The 23217-nt window shown below is 52.8% G+C and overlaps 4 protein-coding genes and 1 long non-coding RNA gene across 11 annotated transcripts in view; 3 read left to right on the top strand and 2 right to left on the bottom strand.

Moving 5' to 3' along the window:
• DUOX1 (dual oxidase 1) overlaps positions 1–6541 on the bottom strand; it is a 35485-nt gene extending 28944 nt beyond the window's left edge. For all 5 annotated transcript variants that reach the window (XM_086710591.1, XM_086710594.1, XM_086710593.1 and 2 more), the window contains exons 1-7: positions 6432–6541; positions 4823–4979; positions 4449–4557; positions 2277–2360; positions 1935–2099; positions 457–644; positions 73–274 (exon numbers count right to left, since the gene is read on the bottom strand). In XM_086710591.1, the coding sequence (XP_086566717.1) occupies positions 73–274; positions 457–644; positions 1935–2099; positions 2277–2360; positions 4449–4506 (697 nt within the window). In that variant the 5' untranslated portion in view covers positions 4507–4557; positions 4823–4979; positions 6432–6541. The remainder of the gene's footprint in view (positions 1–72; positions 275–456; positions 645–1934; positions 2100–2276; positions 2361–4448; positions 4558–4822; positions 4980–6431) is intronic.
• LOC147580198 (uncharacterized) lies at positions 196–1729 on the top strand. The gene is made up of 2 exons (XR_015252627.1): positions 196–333; positions 1441–1729. It is a non-coding gene; the product is annotated as an uncharacterized LOC147580198 (long non-coding RNA).
• A 292-nt stretch (positions 6542–6833) lies between the features above and the next one.
• Positions 6834–15804, top strand: DUOXA1 (dual oxidase maturation factor 1). Of its 2 annotated transcripts, XM_086710588.1 has the most exons (8): positions 6835–7043; positions 7372–7450; positions 12680–12856; positions 13214–13271; positions 13612–13746; positions 13953–14166; positions 14410–14627; positions 15324–15804. In XM_086710588.1, the coding sequence occupies exons 3-8, from the start codon at positions 12710–12712 to the stop codon at positions 15578–15580; spliced, it is 1029 nt and encodes a 342-aa protein (XP_086566714.1). In that variant the 5' UTR covers positions 6835–7043; positions 7372–7450; positions 12680–12709; the 3' UTR covers positions 15581–15804. The 2 variants fall into 2 exon arrangements, with proteins under 2 accessions (XP_086566715.1, XP_086566714.1); XM_086710589.1 differs by lacking the exon at positions 7372–7450 and having other exon boundaries at positions 6834–7043.
• Positions 13025–22506, bottom strand: DUOXA2 (dual oxidase maturation factor 2). Of its 2 annotated transcripts, XM_025918687.2 has the most exons (6): positions 19966–22506; positions 18775–18832; positions 18359–18493; positions 17896–18109; positions 17375–17589; positions 13025–17013 (listed from the first exon to the last, which is right to left on the bottom strand). In XM_025918687.2, the coding sequence occupies exons 1-6, from the start codon at positions 20110–20112 to the stop codon at positions 16820–16822; spliced, it is 963 nt and encodes a 320-aa protein (XP_025774472.1). In that variant the 5' UTR covers positions 20113–22506; the 3' UTR covers positions 13025–16819. The 2 variants fall into 2 exon arrangements, with proteins under 2 accessions (XP_025774472.1, XP_086566716.1); XM_086710590.1 differs by lacking the exon at positions 18359–18493.
• DUOX2 (dual oxidase 2) overlaps positions 20118–23217 on the top strand; it is a 21252-nt gene continuing 18152 nt past the window's right edge. The window contains exons 1-5 of the mRNA XM_086710587.1: positions 20118–20648; positions 21247–21330; positions 21585–21674; positions 21931–22095; positions 22875–23062. Coding sequence (XP_086566713.1) covers positions 21261–21330; positions 21585–21674; positions 21931–22095; positions 22875–23062 — 513 coding nt within the window. The 5' untranslated portion in view covers positions 20118–20648; positions 21247–21260. The remainder of the gene's footprint in view (positions 20649–21246; positions 21331–21584; positions 21675–21930; positions 22096–22874; positions 23063–23217) is intronic.

Raw genomic sequence — 23217 nt, 5'->3', positions numbered from 1 at the left:
CAACCTCGGCGCCCCCCAGCCCGCCCCGCCCGCCGCGCGCCCCGGCCGCCGCAGCCCACCCCGCGGCCTCACCATACAGCCCCCGGGGCCCGCGCTGTCCCGTGGCGGGGTCGGGCGGCGTCCACATGAGCAGGGGGCTTTGCGCGTTGCGGGGGAAGGCGGGGTCGGGCCCCGACGCCAGCTGCCCCCCGGAGAAGCTCCGCAGCGCGTCGCTCCAGGAGTGCGAGGAGCCATAGATGGCGCTGCCGTCCAGCCAGCCCGTCACCTCGTTGGTCTGCGGGGGTACCGGGAGGGTGAGCCCAGGGTGAGCCGCGGGCGGAGTAGCTGAGACGGGTAAGGGGGCGCCAGGGCCAGCCCAGCATCGGTGGCGGAGGGGAGGGGGAGCGGGGGGACGGAGCCTCTCCCGGCGCGGCCCTGCCAGGCCCCGCCCCCGCGACCCCGCCTGCCGCGTCTCACCAGGTCCCGGGGGTTACTGGGGCTCTGTCCGGTCTCGGGGTCCCAGCGGCTCCTCTGGAAGGGTAGGACCACGTCCCCGCGCTGGTCCGGGTCGAACACCGGGTCCCCGGGCGGGATGTGGATGTTGAGGAACTCGGCTGGGCAGCCAGGTGTCTCCACGCTCACCAGGTCGGACAGCACGTGGTAGCCTGTCCGCAATGGGGGCGTGCTAGGGCCAGCTGAGGGCCTGGCACTCTCCTTTCTGTATCAGGTATCCAGCCCTCCCCTACTCCCCTTGAAGCATCAAAAGACTCCTTAGATTTTGGGGGCAAGTCCAAGTCTTGACCTCCTCCACCCTTCCCAATCCTTTGTTACACCTTGGTCCAGACTGTTTTCATTGCCAGTTTGGTCTTCTCCTTGGTAACTGGGAGGTGCCCGGTGAGTGTGCCTAGGCAATTGGGCTGGGAACACCTGCTGCAACATGCAGCTGGGAGCAGCCTGCCCAGAGGGCCTGCCAGTCTCACTGTGAGGCTAGATACCGGGAATCAAATGTAGCCCCCCCTTCCCACCCCCTGGAGGGCTAGCAGGAGCCAGGCATTCCTGCTGGGTACCAACAACCCACAGACACGGGTCAGACCACCCATTCTAGCGCCCCATTTTGACATCCACCCCCCCCCCCCCCAGACCTTTTGCCAAAGGCAAAAGACTGAGACTGCCCTGACACTGTCCTAGGAGCCACAGGGGCAAAGAGTGAGAACAGCGTCCCACCAAGAGTCCCTGCCAGATTATTTTTGTGCTCCTGCCTCCATCTGTACTCCCAACAACAGCTCAACGTGGGGCAAATTTATACCTCCACCAACCAGACTTTCTCCCTCTAGTTTTTCTTCCCCAGAAAAAGAAATACAAAACATAGCTTTCTCCACTTAAGAAAAATCATTTTAGGCCCTAGACATCTTGTGATTTACGACTACTTGCCCAAAGCATATTCTTGACTTATCTTTGCAGGATTTAAACCCCTTGGAGCACTCAGATACCAGAACAATTAAAGGCAGAGAAGTGATGTCAACCTTTGCGGCCCTTTTGTTTTTCATCAATTAAGACCTGAACTCTGTCTCCCTGAGATGACTTTTGCCTAAATTCTAGGCTGAATTCCCCACTGTACAAGTGCCTTTGTGAATCTGTATGTACCCTTAGCTTAAAACTTCCCAGTTTTGTTGTTTGGGAAGACATTGCTTTGGGAAATAACCCCTACATTCTCCTTTACTTTTTCCAAGTAAAACTCTTCCCTTTCCTATTCTTGGCTTGGTTGTGTCTTTTGGCTCAAAACCCACCAAAAGCCGAATTCAGTTTCACATAACGTCACCTCCCCCCTCCATCTCTCACCCCCATCTCTGAGACCCTCCATCACTTCTCTCTCTCACTCCCTGACTCCCCGCTCAGACATAGACGTGTCCAGCTGACCCTACTGGCCTCCCTCCCCCAGAGGTTGAGGCCCTCACCAAAGAATACTCCCAGCACTGTTCGGTTTCGCAGGGAGGCCTGCCCTGCAGGGCCCCTCATGGCAGTGTTGCTAAGGTCTCTGGGGTTGGGCAGGTGGGGTTCTCTCAAGGGCTGGTACACACCATCTGCATAGCTGGCTGGGACTAGGCGCTGCAGCCGAGAGCCTGCAGTAGGAGAGGTTGAGAGACAAGGGTAAATCCTCAGTGGGGCTTGCTTACCTCCTCTCTCCCAGGATTCCCTCCATACCACAGGGAACCCATGAGCCTTTGCTGGTACCTGTCATCCCTTGCCCCTTAGTACCACCCTGACCGTAGGGCTGTCTCCACTTGGCCCTCACCTACCTTTGCTGCCCCATCTGTGCTCCATGAGGTTGTTGTACCACCCATCAAATCGCTGCACCTCCCAGGAAATGGGGTTCTGTGCTCCTGTGTGAGAACAGAGGGAAGGGGCAGCTGGGTAAGTCTGTGCATGGGAGGACAGGCAGGCATGCAGGACATGGGTCTTGGGAGGCTGGCAAGGGGAGCAGCAGAAGTTGGACCCCCAGCACAGTGTAGAAGGTAGGGTGCAGAGGAAAGAACCCAGGACAGAGTGCTATCCAAACTCAAGTTCAGTCTTTAAGCTGCCCCGTGGGGGAAACATGGCAGGGAGGACCTAAGGCAGTATAGTGGGGGGCAGCGTGTTTTGACAACCCCAGAGAGCAAGATGAAGCTGGAGAACAGTGGCAATGTGGAAGGGGATGCAGGAGCCTTCTACTGCTCTCACACCTCAGCTCCCAGAGGGACACTGCAGGACAGAAACCATTCCCAGCCCTAAGATATCATATGGAGCAAGAGCCAGCCACACCCTAAAAGCCAACCACTCTTCCATCCAGGGAAGGAGAAGTCATTCTATGACCAAGCCCTGGGTAGGGGCAATGTAGAGAGGGGCTTGGCCCTCTCCTGCTGAGCAGAGCTCAGGGCAAGGGTGCGGGCCCTGGGGCTGTGGCTCTGGGACCTGTTGCTACTCTGGTCTCTTTCCCAGTTTCTGGGGTGGGATCAGGAACTGCCTGGTCATGGGATAACCTTGCCTCTTCTGAGGCAACATGTTCCTCATATAATTCCTCTTATTGACCCTATTGTACTTTCCAAAAACTAGGATCTGGGATGGAGCACTCAGTTGTTGAGGGAAGAGTTCAAACAGTGGGGACAGAGGGAAGGGTCTAGAATTACAGGTGGACCTAGAGGTCCTTCTGGTCAGTGGATCAGATAACCAGATTCCTTTCCCCAAACTAGGAGGCTACAGGGCTAAGGTTCCCTCTCTGCTCACTTCAGAGAACAGAACAGAGAAAGAGAACAAAGAGAAAGAGAAACAGAAGAAAAGGACCCTCATCAGCCATCAAGGGACCCATTCCTCTGACTGTCCTTCCACTCACACCAAGGATAAGATCTCAGAGCTATGCCTCACACTCCTGTGTGCATGTGCATGCCCACGCATGCACACTCAGTCACCAGGAGGTCAGAGAGGCAAAATGACTCAGACCCTGATGTTTGAGCAAAGAATTCAAGTAAGGATCCAGGACTTGGGGCAGGAACTAGGGGAGCCACATACACATGATCTCTAAAATAAGATGAACTGGTAGCAGAACAAGAAGAGGGTCTTGGGGGAAGGGTGTAAAGGAGAATGCCTCCCGGGAATAAGTGGCAATAGCTGGGTAGAAAAGGAAAATCCAAGGTCAAGGCAAAGAGAGGCCAGGAAGGAATGGGAATGTGGGCAGCTCCTTCATGGGAGAAGCTGCAGGGGTCTGCCACCTCCAGTCAGAGTAGATCATTCCACAGATTTTCTGTGCTTCCTTTTCTTGTCCCTTTTCTTCTCCTGCCACACCTGATAGGGCTGATAAGGGGCTTGCTCTTTTTAACTTAACTTGTAGCACCTTAAGCCCGCTTCCCTTCTCAGAGACCCAGACTTCACAAAATGGCCTCAGAGTCTAGCAAACTGATGGTAACAAGATGAAATCTAATGGACCATACAGAGGCAATAGTTGTTTGTTGTTGTTTTCATATTGTTTTAAAACACTGGTGGGGCGCCTGGGTGGCACAGTCGGTTAAGCGGCCGACTTCAGCCAGGTCACGATCTCGCGGTCCGTGAGTTCGAGCCCCGCGTCGGGCTCTGGGCTGATGGCTCGGAGCCTGGAGCCTGTTTCCGATTCTGTGTCTCCCTCTCTCTGCCCCTCCCCCGTTCATGCTCTGTCTCTCTCTGTCCCAAAAATAAATAAAAAACGTTGAAAAAAAAATTAAAAAAAAAAAAAAAAACACTGGTGACTTTCCTTCAGCTTTGGGTCCAATCTGACCACAAAATCCTTTATTGTCTTATGTGCCTAATCAGTCTTTTCCCATTTGGGATCAGGGGTCCTTACTTTATGAAGAAAGAGAGAGGAGAAAGAAAGGGCCTCCAGACTGTAAGGAATGAAATAGGAAATGCTGACACAGCAGGGTTCCTCTGTTCCTAGCTACACTTCTCCTCCAATCTATACTCACCCATGGATGTCCATGACCCAATCAGGAGTGTCCATGCCAGAGCCAGGCAGAGGCCCATGATGAAAGTGATAATAGCGCTTAGGTGTTAGGACACCCTAAAATGGAGACCCTAGGAAAAGAGAACAGGGAGAATGGGTCCCAGAAACTCAGGAGAGTCAGGCCAGGGCCTCTGCAGGCCTCTGTGAATCTAAGTGTGAGCTGGGCCAACACCACAGTGGGGAACAAAGAGCAAGAGACTCACTGGCCCCCAAGAGTCTTTCATTCATTCAACAAACACTTGGCACGCATCCACTATTTTTCAGGCGTTTAGATCTAGGAACTGGAAATTAAGTGATGAACAAAGCAGACAGAAATCTCTGCCTCCTTGGACTTACCTTCTAAGATTAACTGAAAACCTTGTTTTGGCCCAGCTCCCCAGTGTGTGTGTTCCTTGGACAGAGCCTGGCTTGAGGGCCAGGACACTGAGCTGCTGCTACAGTGTGGTTTTAGGCAGGTCACTTCTCTGGTCTGGACCTTGATTTCCTCTTCCAGCTATGGGAATAAACATGCCTGAACTGTCTACCTCCTAGCATGGTTGCCAGAATCAGACATGAGATTGAGGTTGAATTCAAAGCAAGAAAAGCGACAGGTGTTATGTAAATGTGATATAGAGAGAGGGTGAGCTGGAGCTTGGCTCTTCTAGGCAGACTCAAAGAATGCAGCACCAGGTGCTCCTGTGTTTGGTGCCAGCTTTCCTCTCTCTCTCCCTCTCTCCAGGCTAACAACTCAATCACCCAGGGACAACAGGGAAATGGGGCAGCAGGGGATTCAGACTGGGACTCCTCAGTGGCACAGGGAGTGCCTAAGGCGAGTGAAGACCTTCTAAGGCAGCATATAGACACTGGGGGTGGGGTGGGGCTGGGGAACTATCTAATGGAAGAAAGTGGGAGTTCAGAGAAAGCCTTATCTCAGACTAAACTCTCAGGACTCCTGAACATGTTGTCTAGTCAAATAGGAGGAGCCCTGGAGGGTGATCTCATCCCAACTTGCCAACTCCCATGAAGCAAATGAAAAACCCTAGGCCCTGTCATAATTCAAAAACTCAGCATTCCACCCACTCCATCTGAGACTGCCCAGATGGTGGTCTTTGAGAGTTTGTGAAGAGCAGGGCCCTGAATGGTTGAAGCCGTAAGGATGTTGGAGTGGCCACAGTGGTCCTTCCCTGATCTAGGATGCCCTGCCCCTTCCCCCCTACCACTTTGTCTTGTCTTTAGGATCCGGGCCCCAGACACCAATGTACCACTCAACCCATAAAAGCATGCAGTGAGCTTTCAGGCCAGGCTGTGGGGATAACCTGAAGAGGAATGTGGGCATGCTTAACAATCACTCCTTATGGGTGGGTAGCCTGTGATTTATATAGCAATATTGGTTCAGTAACTTCCTAACAACCTTGAGTGGAAGGCATAACCTTATGACAGAGCAGTGAAGCCCCAGGCAGTGGCAGAACCAGGGAGAGAACACAGGCCTACCTTGTTCTTAACCCACATGGCTACTTTTCCAGTCTGAAGTCCTAGAATGGGGACCCTGGGGTGGGGGAAATAGGAGCCAAGGCCATAGGGATTCCAATCTGGTCCCAAGGGAGGGCTGAAGGGGAAGCCTGGACTCTAAAAGCCCAAAGTTCCCTCCCTGGCGTAATGTGCTGGTGCCGGGGAGAGTTCCAGAGAGATCCCCTAGGCCCAAACAAATTAGGCCACCCAACATTCAAGGTTCTCTAAGAATCAAAAACTTGGGGTGGGGTGTGTGAGGATAGGCCCGAACGGGTTCCCTTTCAGCCTCAGGCTAATAACGGAGGCGCAGGGGGGGGGGGGGGGCCAGGGCTAGAATTCCCCTTCCCTCCAAAAGCGTAGCGGAGCTGGGGCACACTCCGCTGCAGCCACGCCGGTGGCTCTCCCTCCCTCCCGAGTGCCTGGGCCCGCGGGCCTGAGAAACCCTCCTCGGTCTGACCTGTGGCCGCGGCGTCCCTCGACCCCAAAGTGCGGACTGGCTCGCTCCTGGCTCGCCGCGAGGCCCGCGACGCCCGCTCCCGGCCGGCTCCCTCCGCAGCTCTGCGCGGGGAGGGCGGGCGGGGCCGGGGGTGAAGAGGGGCAGGCGCGGCCCAGTTCTAAGGCGGGGCGGGGCGAAGTGGGGCGGGAGGCCAGCCGGCGCGCCCGCGACCCTCAGAGGTGCTCCGAGAGGCCCGAAGCGCGCCGGGTGAGACGGCGCGGGCTCGCGGGGCTCAGGTGGGGGAGCTGTCCAGTCCGTGGCGACGGCTCGGCTAGTGCGGCTACGGGGACAGAGAAAGGGGCAAGTCTGCTGGGGCTGGGGGGTGGGGAGAAGACCTTGGGGGGGGGGCAGGGGAGGCGCTCCCCGAAACTCTCCATATCGTCGGATCTGGGCTCCAAGACCAAGAAGATCGGTGAACGCCCGCAGAGCAGGCCAGGCGTCCGAGCAAGGCATTCGTCCTAAGACCCTGAGAGTGTCTGTGGCAACCATCCCCTGGGGTTCCTCGTGAGCTCTCGGGGTCTCAAGCCCTCCAGCCTCGCCCGCGCCCCACCGGTCTCCAGACTGCATCTCTAGGTTTGTGCCGGAGCTGCCCGGGAGTTCTGGGCAGGGGGCAGGAGGAGGAAGGCCGGAGGGGTGGCTGCGCAGGGGACGGCTCTTGTGCACGGTCCCTCCTCTGTCCCAGACCGAGGGCGGGGGGCAGCGCCTCTGATCCTCGGGTGCGGTCTGAGAAGGTTGAGAGCGACTTGGAGTGGCGGGCGGGGAAGCACCCCAAACCCGGTTTGTCCGGTCATAGCCTGGTCCTTAAGTGAATTAGGAGAAGAGGAAGGTTGGAAGCAAGCCCCGCCAAGAGAAAGGGAGCGCATTCGGTGATAGAACGTCTGGACCTCGTTCCCGCCCCCAGGAGCGCTGCTTGTGAGGTTCCACAGGGAGGAAGCGAGCGGCGCGGGCTGCCACGCACGCACTGTGTGGAAGGGGCGAAGGTAGGAAGACAGTGGTCCGGGTGTGAATGGTGGGGATGATGAGGCTGCTGGGGTCGGTGCGGTCGGGATGGGTTTTGAAGGGGGCCTTGGAGTGCTGCCCCCATCCAGGCCCCTAGGGGCGCACTTCCAGTGCCCCCCTCCCCCCGCAAGTTCAGATCAAGTGGGAGTTACTCAAAGAGAAAGTTTGGTAAGAAGTTAAGAGGAGAAAAGAAAAACCTCGGAAGACCATACATGCCACAAGGTTTACAGACATGGAATCCTTATCTCGGCCTGCCTGGAGCCTACATAGTTTATTTGCATGATTCAGCGTCCCTGGGCTCCTTACTTACTTCAGCCCTCAACCCACTTCTCAGATCTTCTGTTTCTCCACTTAATTCTTTCCTTAGTGCAACAACATACACACACCCACACACTTTCCTGAAGAGAAGAGGCTGGGACAGGAGTTTCTGACAGTTCTCACCAGCCAGAGCTGTCAACTTTAATGGGATCAACCCCAACCAAAGAAACAAAATAATCACATTCTAGTAGCTGTGTATCACCAGTCAGCGCTCTTGGCAACTCCAGCCATGTCACCCATTCCTTCCTGGAGAATTATAGTATTTCTGAGTTCCAGAAGATGTGGGATGTGGGGAGAGGGAGACTGTAAGAGAGGTCACAGAGTACTAAGGAAGTAAGTAAGAACTTTGAATGCTGAAGACCAGCTGTATCAGGCTGGATTTTCTTAAAGATTTGTAACTTTATTTCTTATCCACCCCTTTTAACACACACAGGAACCCCACTTCAACCTGGGATTGGTAAAGATTGGGTAACGTCTGAAATGCAACTGAGCATTAGAAATGCTTCAGTAATTTAAGGGAGTTCAGAAAGGGGGAAAAAGTGTCCCTCACTTCTCTAGGCTGGGTGAGAGAGGAGGATCCCAGAGTGTGGGGATTGGCCCACCCCATTGAGAAAGCACCTGTTTTGTCACAGGGGCCTCTGATTGAGGGTTTATGTACCTAGTTCTCTATGTTACTAAGCAGTACTTTTTTCTTGTGTCTGTATTTCTGTTTACATGAAATTGTAGGTGTATGTCTGACTGTATCTTGCACTTATTTGTATTAAGGTACATTGTGTATATATACGAGTCACGGTGGTGAGCTAGGGGAAAGGGAGTGAAGACTGAAAAGAGATTTTTCTCAGATTGGAAGAAATTCTACTGTCAGACCCTCCTTGGCTTGCCAAGGAGGAAGATGTTCCAGAGGAAAATTATAAGCTTTGTAGGAAAGGAGGATTGCTGGGTATAGGGACTTTTCATTTAGTCCCACCACTTCATGCAGGAGGCTTGTTAGCTTAATTATTAAAACCAATTTGGGATCAGGGTCATCCAAAATTAGCTTTAGATTAGGCAATGGAGATTAAGGAAAACCTAATTCCTTAAATTAAAAAGAATTTTATTCACTGTCTTTTTGCTTTAGTCATCTTTAATAAATATTTTGGTGAATTGGAAATAAGTTAATATTGTCCTTCTGTACCTAAGATACAGAGAGACTTTTGTTAGTGTTTCTTTGAAGCACCACGTTAATGGAGGTGAGCCATTCTTGTATTTTATAACCTCCCACTAAAATATATGCAGGAATAATGCTGATATGTAACGCTAACCAAAGTACATTACACTATTATTATTTGCTTATATTGCAGCTATTTGTTTTTGAAACTTCAGCATATAACATGTATTCATAGTATTAGCAAACTTGCTTTATCTTCCCACCTTACTAACCAAGATATTCTACATTTTACAGCCTTTTTAAAAACATAAAGCCTTCTATCACAATTGTAATGGCTTTAGTCTAGGTGTCATAAAGAATAAATCCTTAGACCAATAAGTGAAATAAATATCACTATCACATATTCACAATTCATAGTTACTTAGCTTTAGCTAGAGTTGAAACATATGTTTCAGATTCAATTAAACGTGAACATTCATGCTTTGGACTCCAACTACTAGAAGAGGCTTTCTGAAAATTTTGTGAAAGCACTACAGATTGACAGGGTTGGTCAAATCCCTTCCTGCCCAATCCTTGGGCCTATATTGGTGACACTCAATTAACATTGAATGAGAATAGAATACTCTATAGGGCACAGAGGGAGCATAGCTCCCTCTTGTGTGTGAAATAGAGGATGCCACCTACAGAGAGGAAGTCACTCATTCATATATATTCATTCATTCAACCCACAAGCTGATTAGTATATGCTACATGCAGGGGATGCAAAGATGGAGATTAGAAGCTAATAGGGAGACTGATGTTCAAACAATTACAATCCAATGTGATTATTGTGATCGTGGAGGTATATTCAAAATGCAATCAGAACATTAGAGGTAGGAACATCTACACTGGCCCAATGGTGTCAAAGAAAATTTCACAGAGGAGGTAACATGAGCTGAGACTTGAAGGGTGAAAAGGAGTTTGCTAAGGAGTAAGAGCATTCCAGGCAGAGGAAATAGCATATACAAAGGCATGAAGAGTTAAAAGAGTATGTCAGATTCAGGGAGAGGCCAATAATTCAGTATTGCTAGAGGTTAGGCTGGGCCAAAGATGGAGGTGCAATGGTAGATGAGATCTGATCATAAAGGACTTTGTATGTGATTGTGAGATTAGGTTTTACCTAGAGCAAAGAAATAAAATGTTTATATTTCCTTGTTAGAAAACAATGTTCTGGCACCAGGCAAGATAGAATGAGACTGAACTAGGGCAGTAGGGAAGGAAATTCATGGATGGTTTCAAGAAATGTTTAGGAGATAAGATGGTCCATCTTTCCGGCTTATTTTATTGATAACAGTGGTGATGTCACCAAAGAGACAAAGAAAACAGAATAAAAAGCAGAGCAGAGACAGTGAATTCAGTTTGGGACCTGTTAAATCTGAGGCATCCATGGGGAAGCCAAGTGAAAATGTCAATGGGACAATTGGCCCAGGTAAGAGGTCTGTCTGGAGACATAGATTTGAGAAGCATCGGCCATGGGAATAGATGAGTTTGCCTACAGAATCATGAAGAGTACTAGAAGAAAAGAGCCAAGGCAGAATCCTGGGAAGCAGAAACATTTCCGAGAGAGGAAGGACTAGCAAAGGAGCCACAAAAGTCATGGCCAAAGGCAGGAGACCCAGGAGAACATGCTGTCATGGAGATTCAAGGAGGACACGTTTGAAGAAAGGGGAAACAGTCCACAATGCCAAATACCACAGAGAGGTTAAGAAAGATGAGACATGAAAACTTCCCTTTGGATTTAGCATGTGATAACCTAATGGAGAAGATGGGAATGGAGAGAAGCCAGATTGCAAAGGGTTGAGGAAATAAAGCAGTGGAGACACCAGCATAGGCTATTCTTCCCAAAAGCCTGGCTATGAAAGGGGGAGAGTGAGATAAGACAGTAGCTGGAGGGGACTGAGAAGTTCAAGGGAGAGGGTCCCTTCTCTTTGTGTTCTTAAGATGGGAGAAATTTAAGCATATCTTTGAGAGAAGGAGCCAGCAGAGAAAGAGAAGCTGACAAGTTGTGTAGAGAATGGGGGATGACTAGGGAAAGGTGGTTGTGAAGGCAGGCAAGAATTGGAGTGAGAGCCCAGGAGAAAAGGAGATACCCATTCCCCTGCAATGGAAGAATTGAAGAGTTAAGAAAAAAGCAAAACTTCATGGGAAAACCGAGGCTCAGAGCTTATGTGACTTGTCCAAAAGACAGGATTAAAACTGTCTCTCTGTCTTTTTGCCTGACACTATGCTACCCCCCCCAGAGATAGCATAGGAGGTGGCCAGCCTAGAAAGAGAGTGAAAGGCTGGGAGCCACAGGGTATTATAGAAGAATCACAGAATTTAGAACTAGAGGGGACATGGAGATCATCATATCCAATTGCAGACGAGGAAACCAAGGACCAACGAGGTTGTCATTTGCCTGCCTAATGTTTTAAAATAAGTGAAGAACTGGTTCCAGCCCAGGGTTCTCTCCAACAAGGATTGGATAAGGAGATAAATGGAGTAGTCAGATGTCCTCTCTTTCCCAATCTTGTAGCTTCTATCTATTCATGTCACTCTGTTTCAGGTATTATTCTTAGCACTTTACACACGCAATCTTGTCTCACACTCACAATGACCCTGTGAGGTAAACACTGTCATCCTTACTTTTTTTTTTTTTTTTAATTTTTTTTTTCAACGTTTATTTATTTTTGGGACAGAGAGAGACAGAGCATGAACGGGGGAGGGGCAGAGAGAGAGGGAGACACAGAATCGGAAACAGGCTCCAGGCTCTGAGCCATCAGCCCAGAGCCTGACGCGGGGCTCGAACTCACGGACCGCGAGATCGTGACCTGGCTGAAGTCGGACGCTTAACCGACTGCGCCACCCAGGCGCCCCTGTCATCCTTACTTTTAATAAAACCAAGTATCTATAGGGGTCAAGTAACTTGCAAGATGCAGATACAGAATTCAAACACAGAGCTGCTTAACTTCAAACTTATTCTTTCACTATATCACTTAATAAGACACTACCTAGCCAGACTATAAGTAATGGAGCCTCCTGGGAAAACCAAGGCCCCAGAACAGATCACACACAGGGAAATGAGCAGAGGTGGGATCATTGATTGTAAAATAAGGTGAGCTAAGTTGATTTCAATTATTTTAGAGTTTCCAGAGGAGGAGTCAGGGTGCTTGAGAAAGCTAGACAGACCAGTGTGGGCAGTGCCAGGACCGGGAATCAGCCCTCTGATGATATCGTTGGATTATATATTTAGCAAAGCTGTCTGGCCTTTGTTCCTTCGGAGACTGAGAAGGAAAGCCAATCTTTTTGTAATCTGTACCAACTTTCACCCTTATGCCTTCGCTTGATAGCTATATAGTAAATACAGTTCTGTTTATGTCCTGTGATCTGTCTGATTAGGCTGGAGGCCTGAGAGAGATAAAAGAGAATTATATTTCTTAAGACAGTCCCAGAGGAAGCAGAGAAGCCTCGAGGGTGGTTGTGGCACTGATTTAGGGGACCTAAGGGTTAGGAAAGAAGCATGGGGCAACAGAGATGGATTGCCAAGACCCTCATTCCCTCACAGCCAAAACACAGGGAGATGGATGGCAGAGGAGCAATGGACAGAGTAGCAGTAGAATCTGGTGAGCTCCAGAGATGAGGGAACTGGTCTGGTTTATTCTTAGCTGTATCTTCAGCACCAAGAATAGTACCTGGCTCATAGACATAAACATCTATTGTCCTACAGCATACGCCTCCCTGTCACAGTCCCATCAAAATGGCTGCTTTTGGACACACATTCCCCTTCTATACTGGCCTCAAGCCAATCTTCCCAATGGACACCACCTTGGCCGTCATCATTGCCATCTTTCTGACTGCACTGGTCACCTTCATCATCATCCTGCCTGGCATTCGGGGCAAGATGGTGAGACACAAACCCAGCCCTGGAGACCCCAGCCCCAGAGAGACCTTGGCCTCAAGGTGAGGGGGCCAGACTCTCTGACTACAACCAGACTCAGGAAAGAGACTCCAGTCCTGAAAAAGTGTCACCCACCCCCCAGGAGGGAGGGGAGCTCCCTCAGGAGCTCAGGAGGGAGCTCCCTACTCATTGATTCAACACATAATTTATTGAGAACCTATTATGTGGCAGACACTCTGATCTCAATTGACCAAATGACCTCAGTTTTAGAACCCCCGCCCCCACACACCCAAGTCTGGAAAGAGGAAGGGTGGATTTGGAAGGAGGGTGTTCCTTCCTAAACCCACCCACCCTGTGACTCAGAGGGTGTTCTGGCTGCTGCGGGTGGTGACCAGCTTATTCATCGGGGCCGTGATCCTAGGTGAGTATAATTCTGGGCAACTGCCTCTGTGCCATCTAGTTTGCCCCACAGCCAACCTCCTCTCTCCTGGTTTCCTTACAGCAACTTCTGATTCCAGGGGGTGGGGGGTGGGAGGAGCATAAGCAGAGTGTGATCAAGGAAGTCTTGGATTCTGACCCCTTTATTCATCTTGGGCAAACATATTATTGACAATCTAACCATGAGCTAGACCCTGAGCTAGTTAATAGATATACAATTATGCGCGAAAGAGACCTAGACCCCTTGGAGCTCTCCTTCTGACTCTATCCCAGTAATGCCCAGATTTTCCTGAGTTCCTGTATGTCCAACTCCCCAACTCCAGCTGTGAATTTCAGTTCTGAGTGGTTCGTGGGCCAGGTCAGCACCAACACATCATACAAGGCCTTCAGTTCCAAATGGATCAGTGCTGACATTGGGCTGCAGGTTGGGCTGGGAGGAGTCAACATTACACTTACAGGTAAGTGATGGTTCTTACCTGTGAGGGAGAAGATTCTGCTGTGTCTTTGGAATCTAATCTGGTGTGGTCTAAAGTTCTACAGGATGAAGGGATGGTAGGAAGGGAAATTTCCAGAGATTAATAGCAGCTTCTGTACACCTGCCCAATGTGATGAGCCCCTACCCAGGCTTGAGTTCCTCCTGAGCACACCTGCCCCATTCCCCCAGGGATCCCAGTGCAGCAGTTGAATGAGACCATCAATTACAATGAGGAATTCACATGGCGCCTGGGTGAAAACTATGCTGAGGAATATGCAAAGGCACTGGAGAAGGGGCTGCCGGACCCTGTGCTCTACCTGGCTGAGAAGTTCACCCCGAACAGCCCATGTGGACTGCATGGCAAGTACCGCCTGGCAGGACACTACACCTCAGCCACACTCTGGTGAGTATGGGATAGAGGGCAGCCTAGACCCAGGGATGGTGTTTCTATCCATCTTTCCTCCACTTATGTGGAAATCCCTAGTGGGACAGGCTGGCACCAGCCCCACAGTGCTTGGTTGGGAAACCTATAGGCAGAAAACTGTGTGTCACATCTCTGGGATATTCTTGGGTGCCTGAGCCTCCATGTGGGCCCTTCCAAATAGAAGTGTCTAGGCCAACCTTCACTAGGTCCTTGGCTCTCCAGGGTGGCATTCCTCTGCTGGCTGCTGGCCAATGTGATGCTGTCCATGCCCGTGCTGGTCTACGGTGGCCACATGCTGCTAGCCACAGGCATCTTCCAGCTGTTGGGACTGCTCTTCTTCTCCACGGCCACATCACTCACACCACCCTGTCCCCTGCGCCTGGGCACTGCTACGCTGCACACTCACCACGGGCCTGCCTTCTGGATCACATTGACCACAGGTGAAGTCCAGCCCTGAAGACAGACACAGGGCTTAGGGCCAGGGAGGGAGGGCCAGGGACCACAATATTGGTGGGGGTTGAGGGTCTGCCTCTGGGGGCCAAGATGCCTTTCCTCCCTTTAAAACCCCATCCCTCTTACATCACTCATTGGGGCTTTTTCTCCCCAGTTCCACTACCCACCCCCATAGATGCCTACTCCCTGTGTCTTCTGTCTCTGTCATGTTCCTCATCTCCTAACTCTCCCTTCACCCAACTCTTTCCCAAATCTTCCAATCTTCTGTCCATGCCCGCTTCCCCCAAACACTCTTCTCTATGTCCCCCATTCCTAGAACCCTTCTCTTTCCTGCTTCACATGGCTTTAAATTGTCTTACAGGTCTTTCTCCTCTCCTGTTCTCTCATGCCCCTTCTCATGCCTTCTCCTCTGTGCCCTGCCCTTCCCCCAGGGTTCTCTATTTTCAGAGTTCTCTCTCTCTTTCTTCTGACATGTAATTCAAAGAGCACTGGGCTTAGAGTCAAAGCTCAGAAAAATAGAGCCACACCAGCCGTATGACCCTAAGCTAGTCACTTCTCTGAATCCCAGTTGCTCTGAAACAGGGATGCCAGCATTCTCTGAGAGTTGTTCTGATGCTCTTGCAAGAGTTCCTTGGGAGGGTATTACTATCACCAAGGCAGGACACCTATTGTCTCATCCCCAGGACTGCTTTGTGTGCTGCTGGGCCTGGCCATGGCAGTGGCCCACAGGATGCATCCCCAAAGGCTGAAGGCTTTCTTCACCCAGAGTTCAGGAGAGGATCCTGCGCTGGAATGGAATCCTGAAGAAGGGGGACTCCTGAGTCCTCGCTACCGGTCCATAGCTGAGAGTCCTGAGCCCCAGGACATTCCCCTGTCAGAGGCTTCCTCTGAGGCATGCTGTAAGAAGGAGCATCCCAGAGAGCCTGACTGTACCCTATAAGGCTCTTCTCCCTGGTGGCCACCCGTACTTCCAGTCTGGTTCCAGATCTTATTGGAGCCTCATAAACCACCAGAAATGACTGCAGGTTGGGTTGTTTCAGCCCCCCAGCTCCAATCTATAGGTGGAGAAGGAAAAAGAGGCTTTTCCTTTTAAAAAGCAAAACAAAAACCCCTAATATGCTAAACAGAAATTGGAGCCACCCATAAACCCTGTCTCCATGGTAAGACCAAGCAAGTGCTGCCTGTTTATGCACAGCAACCCTGCCTTCCCTTGATGCCTTGCCTCTTTGAGGTGCCATTTATTGAAACTCAGCTTCATCTACACAATGTGTGTGTGTGTGTGTGTGTGTGTGTGTGTGTGTGTGTGTGTGTGTGTTGGGGAGGTTATAGTGTGATACCTGTATGGTCCCTCTTATCCCTCTTGTTTCCCTTTTTCTGGGTCCCTTTTGTTCTTCTTTTACTTCCCCAACTTGTGTGATCTCTTGGTACAATGAAAGTCCTGGGCCAGAGAAGAAACCAAACTTCTTGTCCCAGGATATCAACCACATGTGCTACATTATCTTTAAGCTTCACTTCTCAAATCTGCCAAATAAGATTGTAGGTCTTGCCAAGGACCTAAAAAATAATCCCAGGATTTATTTTTATGCCTTGCCGACATCTACTTTAGTTAGCCCTCAGATACCACCTCTTGGTGAATAAACTGGAGTTAGTAAATTACCTCAAAAATGCCATTCCCTCCAGGTCCACTCACCTGGGCCAGTGAAGGGGAAACCCACTGGGCCAATGGGATAGTGACCTGCCTGGTCACTGCTACCAACCATCCACCTGGGGCAGTTCAGGAAGATACTGGTTCTGGTGAGTTCCCCTTTGGGCTCACTAGAGGGCGCCTCTCTCCCAGAGCCTTGTGGCAAGGCAGAGAGAATGGACTTGGCTGCTTCCAGCCCAGGAAGTCTGCTGAGGACTCATATTCCCTAAGTCTGGGAAAGCCATGAAATGTAATGGAAACAATTAAAAAAAAAAAAAGAAAAATATTTATTTACAGGTCACTCTGGGAGATTTTTCCCTGGGTGCAGGAGTTGCAGCCCGTCTGAGGCCGCCTGCTTTTCCCCAGTGGCTCCCCCACCCCCACCCCTTCCCACGCAGTGACTTTCTTTGGGCTATCCCGGCCCAGCCCCAGCCGGCATTGCTACCTGGCTTGCAGGGGACTGAGGTGGGGTAGCAGTCTGAGGTTGAGTCCCCCTCAGAGGTTAGTATTGGTCGTTAAGTCCAGGGCTCCAAACTGCTTATGCAGTGGGTTGTTCAGGATGAGAGGCGAGCTCCCTTTCGCCTGGCTACCATAGTCCTTGCCGCTTCGGTCCAAGAAGGTGCGAAGCGCGCTGGGCCAAGAGTAGTGGAGACTCACCACCGCCACTCCCAGCAGGAGGCACAGGATGCCTGGGGCAGCGCAGAAGGAAGGAAACAGGGTAGTCAGGGCTCCAGGCCAGAGTCTGGCCTGCCCCCTCCATCTCCTGGGGGCTACCTCTTGCATTTCCTCCCCCAACACACAGGGCAGGAACACCTCTGATATGGATTACACGATACACAGTTTCATGTGCTAACTGGAGCAAGATACTGAACCCCTCAGAACCCTCTCCCCTCATGTGCAAAACGGGCATAACCACACCTGCCTCTAGGAACTCTTAAGAGGAGCAGATTAGATAATATGTGTGAACTCGTTTTGTCCACTGTAAAGTACACAGCAGTATAAATCCAGTCCCCACCCCAGCCTCCCGGAATCCACCTCCTCAGTCCTCACCGGTGGCCAGGGTGACCCAAAAGGCGGCGCCATAGTGAGTGGTGAGAGTGGCGGAGCCGAGACGGAGCGGGCAGAGCTGCACGCTGGAGATGGAGGCGAAGGCGAAGATAGAGAAGAGCGTGAAGGCTCCGGTGGTCAGGAGCGCCAGGCCCCCGTAGAGCGGAACCGGCATGGAGAGCAGCCCGTTGGAGAGGAGCCAGAAGCAGAAAGCCACCCTGCGGAGGGGACCCACTGCGCTGTGAGCGGGGTTACCCTAGCCTCGCTCCCCCTCCGTCCTCCACCCCAGAAGGAAAGCCGGGACTGTGATGGCGTAGGCACAGGGGAGCCTTACAGGGGAGGGGCCGGCTCGCAGCCTCTGCCTGGTCTCTCTGGGTTCCCAGGTCTGTGCGGAGGACCCCGTGACTTTCTTTCTGACCCCAGAGGTGGAAATTCGCACCTCCAGCAGCTATGTGGGGCTGGCTCACACGCCCCCACCGCGACAGTCCCTCCCTCAGTCACGCGTGCTTCCCTCCAGCGCTCACCACAGCGTGGCCGAGGCATAGTGCCCCGCCAGGCGGTACTGGCGGTAGAGCCCGCAGGGGCTGCTCGGGGTGAACTTCTCGGCCAAGTAGAGAACTGGATCTGGCAGCCCCTTCTCAAGCGCCTCCGAGTACTCCTCGGCATAGTTCTCGCCCAGACGCCAGTTGAAGCGCTCGTTGTAGTCTATGGTCTCGTTCAGCTGCTGCACTGGGGTCCCTGCAGAGGGCGGGCGGGCGGTGGAGTCACGGAGCCGCACGCAGCGGGGGACCCCGCAACTAAGCAAACACGGATAGGAAAGTGGAGGTGTGAGAGCAGTTTGGCAGCGGTTGGGGAAAGCACGGCTCCAAAAGGAATAAACACTATTTGAGCCTGTGGGGTCCGAGATTTCCTCCAGCTGTCCCTGCCACACTCCCCCAACCATGGAGTCCGACAACCCAGGAATTCACTTTGCCCCAGCCCCCTCACCTGTGAGTGTAATATTAATTCCCTCCAGGCCGACGTGCAGACCAACATGGGCTCTGACTCGTGCTGCGCTGAAGGCCTTGTAGGATGTGTTGGTGTTCACCCCACCCACTGACCACTGTGCGCTGAAGTGCACGGCTGTGGGGAGAGGCACAGTGTGTGGGGAGGGGTACAGAGAGAATTGGGGAGATGGCATGGGGAGGGTGATGATGGCAGGTAGGGTGCAGTGCAGAGAGATGGGGGGGTCTAGGGGTCCAATGTGATATACATGGTAAAGGTGTAAGAGTGGGCACTAGAAAGCTGAAGAATAGGAAGAGGGAGCAGGACACGAACCCCAAACCTCGATTTTCCCAGGTGCCCTCTGCCCACCTCCATCCTCACCCCAGGTCCTCTCACCACCTGCTGCACCACACACTCACCCACAATTTCTGCGCCTATGAAGAGACTGAGAAGAACTCTCACCAGCCAGAACCAGCGCTGCAGGAATAGGTACCTGGGTCAGGCTTGGTAACTGCCCGGCTAGAGTCCCCAAGACCTCCCTTAACCCCATGCCACCTAGATCTTTAGCGCCTCTGAAACTGTCCCCTCTTGCACCACACCCTTTCCCCAGTTCCATTCCTGATGCTTTGAAGCTGAAGTCAGACTTGTTTTTTTGTACAGGTTCCTCTGAGCCATTGCCATTTCTGAAGTTTTCTAGCCATGCACTTCTGAGGCCCCAGTCCCATTTCCCAGTGCACCCTGCAACACGGCTTTCTGTCTGGTGCAGGCCCACCACCTTCACCCACCAGCTATCTGGCTCCTGGCTACTTGAATCACTACTATGGTGAGGCTCAGTGAGTCCAGAAGTGGTAGGCAGGCAGGGGTCATCTACCCCAGGAGAGGGTGGCCCCAGGGTCCTGTCACCAAGTAGACGAGGTGGGAATGCAGCCTCTCAGATATTCCTAGGTGCACCAGTTTCCCAAGGAAACCAACACAGATCAAGACTCAGGGAAGCTAGGAACCCATAGACTTGAAAAACAACTTAGGTTCTAGGAGAAGTGAGGGGGGAGGAGTCCAAGGAAAAGTACCCAGTCTGTTATAACTTCGAATCCTGGGTGGGAGTGTCTGAGCCCTTAGGATGGGAGCACTCATATACATGCATCTCTACGCAGCAGAAACACAGCAGTCTCAGCTGCTGAGACTTTCACACCAGTGAAACACAGCAGTCTCCGCTGCTGGTTTCTGTCCTCTTGGTCTGCCAGTCATTAAGTCATCACCTTAAGGCTGAGACTGGAGTGCAGCCACAGTCTGAGGGAAGGAGACTCCAGCAGCATGTGAAGACTAGAATCAGCCCCGGATTACTGGACTGGGCACTCACTGTCTGCATCAGCTTCCTGAATGATTTAAGTGGGGTCGGTTTCCAGGTTGTTTTGTATAGGGCCTCAACCTCCCCGGTTCTTGGAAAGGCATGCCTGCTGCCCCAGACTTCTGTCTGCTCCACCTATGCTCCTCTGGTTCAGTGTTTCAGTCTGACTATCCATGGAGGCACTTGGAACCACATTACCTGTCCTAGGTCTTCCAGAGACCAGCTGCCCAAGGCCCCCAGGCCCTAGCATCTAGCACCCCCTTACCGAGTGGCCACGAATCCCAGGCAAGATGAGCAGGAAGCTGGCAGCCAAGGCCAAGAACACCAGAATGACGATGAGCAGTGGGACGCTGATGCCAGGGGCATGCCGGGGCTGGGGGTAGAAAGGCAGCTCACCATTCCACAGAGTCATGCTGCAACCCGGACAAGCTGGGTCTGCTGGAGTGGGAATAGCAGGTACCTGGCAGCCGAGCCTGGGTCCCACTTATCTTTATCCGGTCCCCTGCGTTCTTGGACAGGACTCAATGAGATGGTCAAGCCTGAGCTCCTGACTTTTCCCTAAGGAAGTGCAGCGGCCGGCCGGTTGCCTTCAAGTGCTCTGGATTGGCTGGGGCAGGGTTGGGTAGGTGGGAGAGAGGAATTATTTCTCACTGGTTGTAACCAGTTACGTTCAAGGCTCTGCGGGTTTGCTCTGTGTTTGGAAGTGGTGTGGGATCTGGACCCCTTTTATAGCAGCCTGAGCAGCTTGCTGGGCGGATGTCAGGGCTTGGCAGCTTGGTGTGATTGGGAAGAGAACTTGCAGATAAGGGGCGGAGGTTGCTATGCAAATGAGAAGAGCCCTGACTCCACAGCAAGAGGGCCAGCCTCCTGCCCAGATGCACACTCTTGGCTCTAGTCTGACCTGAGTGGACACCAGGGCAGCTGGCCTTCGAGGATCCAGAGAAGAGGGTGAGAGTGCCATCGGGGAGGCTGGGATCTTCAGAGCTGGGAGGGGAGGGGTGCTGTGTTGGGAAGGTGGAGACAGGGAGGAGAGCAGAGAAGCAAAGATTCCAAGGGAAAAGACTTCTGCCCCAGATGGGGGCCCTAAACCAGAAGTTGGACCGGGGTTTAGGGCATGATCTTCCTATCCCTCCTGTCCTTGCACAGGCACTCACTGCAGAGTATCAACGGCTGCAGGTCAGGGATTCCCAGCAGTTACTGAGCGGTTGGGGATGAGGATTTGAAGCTGGGCGCTGGGCTGGGGGTAGGGGGGGAGCCCTGGAAGGCTGGAGGTGAAGTTCTGCCTGGGACTGACAAACCCCAGAGGACTAGTGCCCTGTGTGTTCCTTTGGTTGGGGTTAGTTCTTCCACCAGGTGGAAAGTGGGGACTGGCATCAGTGCCTACTAGATGTCCTGACAAGAGCGAGGTGGGATGTGGGTCCTTGGTGATGCTCCTTAAAGCTTTGCTCCAGAAGTGAAAACAGCTGGCACCTCCTCACCCTGTGTGGGCTGTAGACATGAGGGACACTAACTCCTTGTCCCTCACATATCACCTCCCACTTCCCAGGCAGCAGGGTCAGCATGCTCTGCGCAAGGCCAAAGGCGGTGGTGCTCCTGGGAGCTCTACTGACTGCATCCCTGGATCCAGCAGGTAAGTATCCAGTGCCCCTAGCTTAGCGAAGTCACCCAGTACCTCTTGTGGGTGGAGTACCTCTGCAAGATCGGTCAAATCGCAGCTCAGGTCAGCAGGATGGCAAACTTCCTGGTGCAGCTTCAACGCCGTGCAGTGTCGCCTCTTGGGTAGGATTGGGGGCACTCAGGGAGCGGGAGAAGCAGGGACAGAGGCCGCTGGGTCCTCGAGTGGTCGCAGGAAGGCTAGCGCTGAGGAACCACTCTGCCTCACAGGCGGCCAGGACTCACCTGCACTGTCCTGGGAAGTGCAGCGCTATGACGGCTGGTTCAACAACCTGAGGCATCACGAGCTTGGCGCAGCTGGTACGTCCTGTGGTCCGGGTAGGGATGAGGGGGAGGATGGCTAGTGGAGGGCCGGCCCTGGGAGATGAGACCCGGACAAGAGGAGAGAGCGCACCGCCAGCCACCTGGCTGTCTGCCCAGCGAACTCCTATGCACTCCTGGGCCCAGGAAACCCTGGCGGAAAGGGGTCTAGTCAGTGAGGTAGGCGTAGGGAGAGGTTTATGTCCTTGTTGGGGACGGAGTGCCCTGACAAAGCCCCGCTCCCTGCTTCCCACAGGCTTCAGACTGCAGCGTCTGGTACCAGCCAATTACGCGGATGGCGTTTATCAGGCTCTGGGGGAGCCGCTGCTGCCCAACCCGCGCCGACTCAGCGACGCCGCCATGCGGGGCACAGCCGGGCAGGCCTCCCGCCGCAACCGCACGGTGCTGGGGGTCTTCTTTGGTGAGAGCAAAGTGGGCGAACACCGGGGTTGACCAGTCACTTGGAGGCTGACCCAACTCCCAGCCATCTCCTCCTCCTCACTAAGCAACACTTCCAGGCGTTCTTTATCTTGGGGGCTTTGGGAGTGTCGATTTAGGGATATCTGCTTCCCTCATCATTCTCTTACCCGTTACTCCAAATCCAGGAGGATCACTGGACCTCCATTAAAGCCCTTAGGAGCTGAGTCCCCTGCCACCGCTCTCCTACTCATATGATTGTATCCTCTTTCCTCCGAAAGAGAAAGGGGAAAGCAGGATCTGGTGGGAGATGGGAGTTGGTTTGGGGGAGCCCTTATCTTAATTATTATTTGGATTCTCACGCCAATGTTATGAGGTGCGTGGAGAGTGTATTATGTCCCCACTTGAAAATTAGAAGAAATGGGCGCCTGGGTGGCGCAGTCGGTTAAGCGTCCGACTTCAGCCAGGTCACGATCTCACGGTCCGTGAGTTCGAGCCCCGCGTCAGGCTCTGGGCTGATGGCTCAGAGCCTGGAGCCTGTTTCCGATTCTGTGTCTCCCTCTCTCTCTGCCCCTCCCCCGTTCATGCTCTGTCTCTCTCTGTCCCAAAAATAAATAAACGTTGAAAAAAAAAAATTCAATTAAAAAGAAAATTAGAAGAAAGACCCGGAGCTGGTGGCAGAGCTTAAACTACAACATGTTTTTTGACTCTTGAGAAACCAAGAGAAATTCCCTGCCCATGGGGAGTGGCGATTCTCAACAGTTTGGCCCCCATTGCGGACAGGCTACCACTTGCTGTCCGACCTGGTGAGCGTGGAGACACCTGGCTGCCCAGCCGAGTTCCTCAACATCCACATCCCGCCCGGGGACCCGGTGTTCGACCCGGACCAGCGCGGGGACGTGGTCCTACCCTTCCAGAGGAGCCGCTGGGACCCCGAGACCGGACAGAGCCCCAGTAACCCCCGGGACCTGGTGAGACGCGGCAGGCGGGGTCGCGGGGGCGGGGCCTGGAAGGGCCGGGCCGGGAGAGGCTCCGTCCCCCCGCTCCCCCTCCCCTCCGCCACCGATGCTGGGCTGGCCCTGGCGCCCCCTTACCCGTCTCAGCTACTCCGCCCGCGGCTCACCCT

Source organism: Puma concolor, chromosome B3, assembly GCF_028749965.1.
Source record: "Puma concolor isolate L17-30 chromosome B3, mPumCon1.1.hap2, whole genome shotgun sequence".
Taxonomy (NCBI): domain Eukaryota; kingdom Metazoa; phylum Chordata; class Mammalia; order Carnivora; family Felidae; genus Puma; species Puma concolor.
Note: the sequence above shows the minus strand (reverse complement) of the source record. Positions and strands in the feature narration are given on the sequence as shown.

Coding starts and splice junctions, on each gene's coding strand:
- DUOXA1 (XM_086710589.1), top strand. CDS start 12,710: ATGGCTGCTTTTGGACACACATTCCCCTTCTATACTGGCCTCAAGCCA. Junction 13,272..13,611: donor CATCGGGGCCGTGATCCTAG/GTGAGTATAATT, acceptor CCCCAACTCCAG/CTGTGAATTTCAGTTCTGAG. Junction 14,628..15,323: donor CTGGATCACATTGACCACAG/GTGAAGTCCAGC, acceptor TCTCATCCCCAG/GACTGCTTTGTGTGCTGCTG.
- DUOXA2 (XM_025918687.2), bottom strand. CDS start 20,112: ATGACTCTGTGGAATGGTGAGCTGCCTTTCTACCCCCAGCCCCGGCAT. Junction 18,833..19,965: donor CTGGGATTCGTGGCCACTCG/GTAAGGGGGTGC, acceptor CTATTCCTGCAG/CGCTGGTTCTGGCTGGTGAG. Junction 18,494..18,774: donor CATAGGCGCAGAAATTGTGG/GTGAGTGTGTGG, acceptor CTCTCCCCACAG/CCGTGCACTTCAGCGCACAG.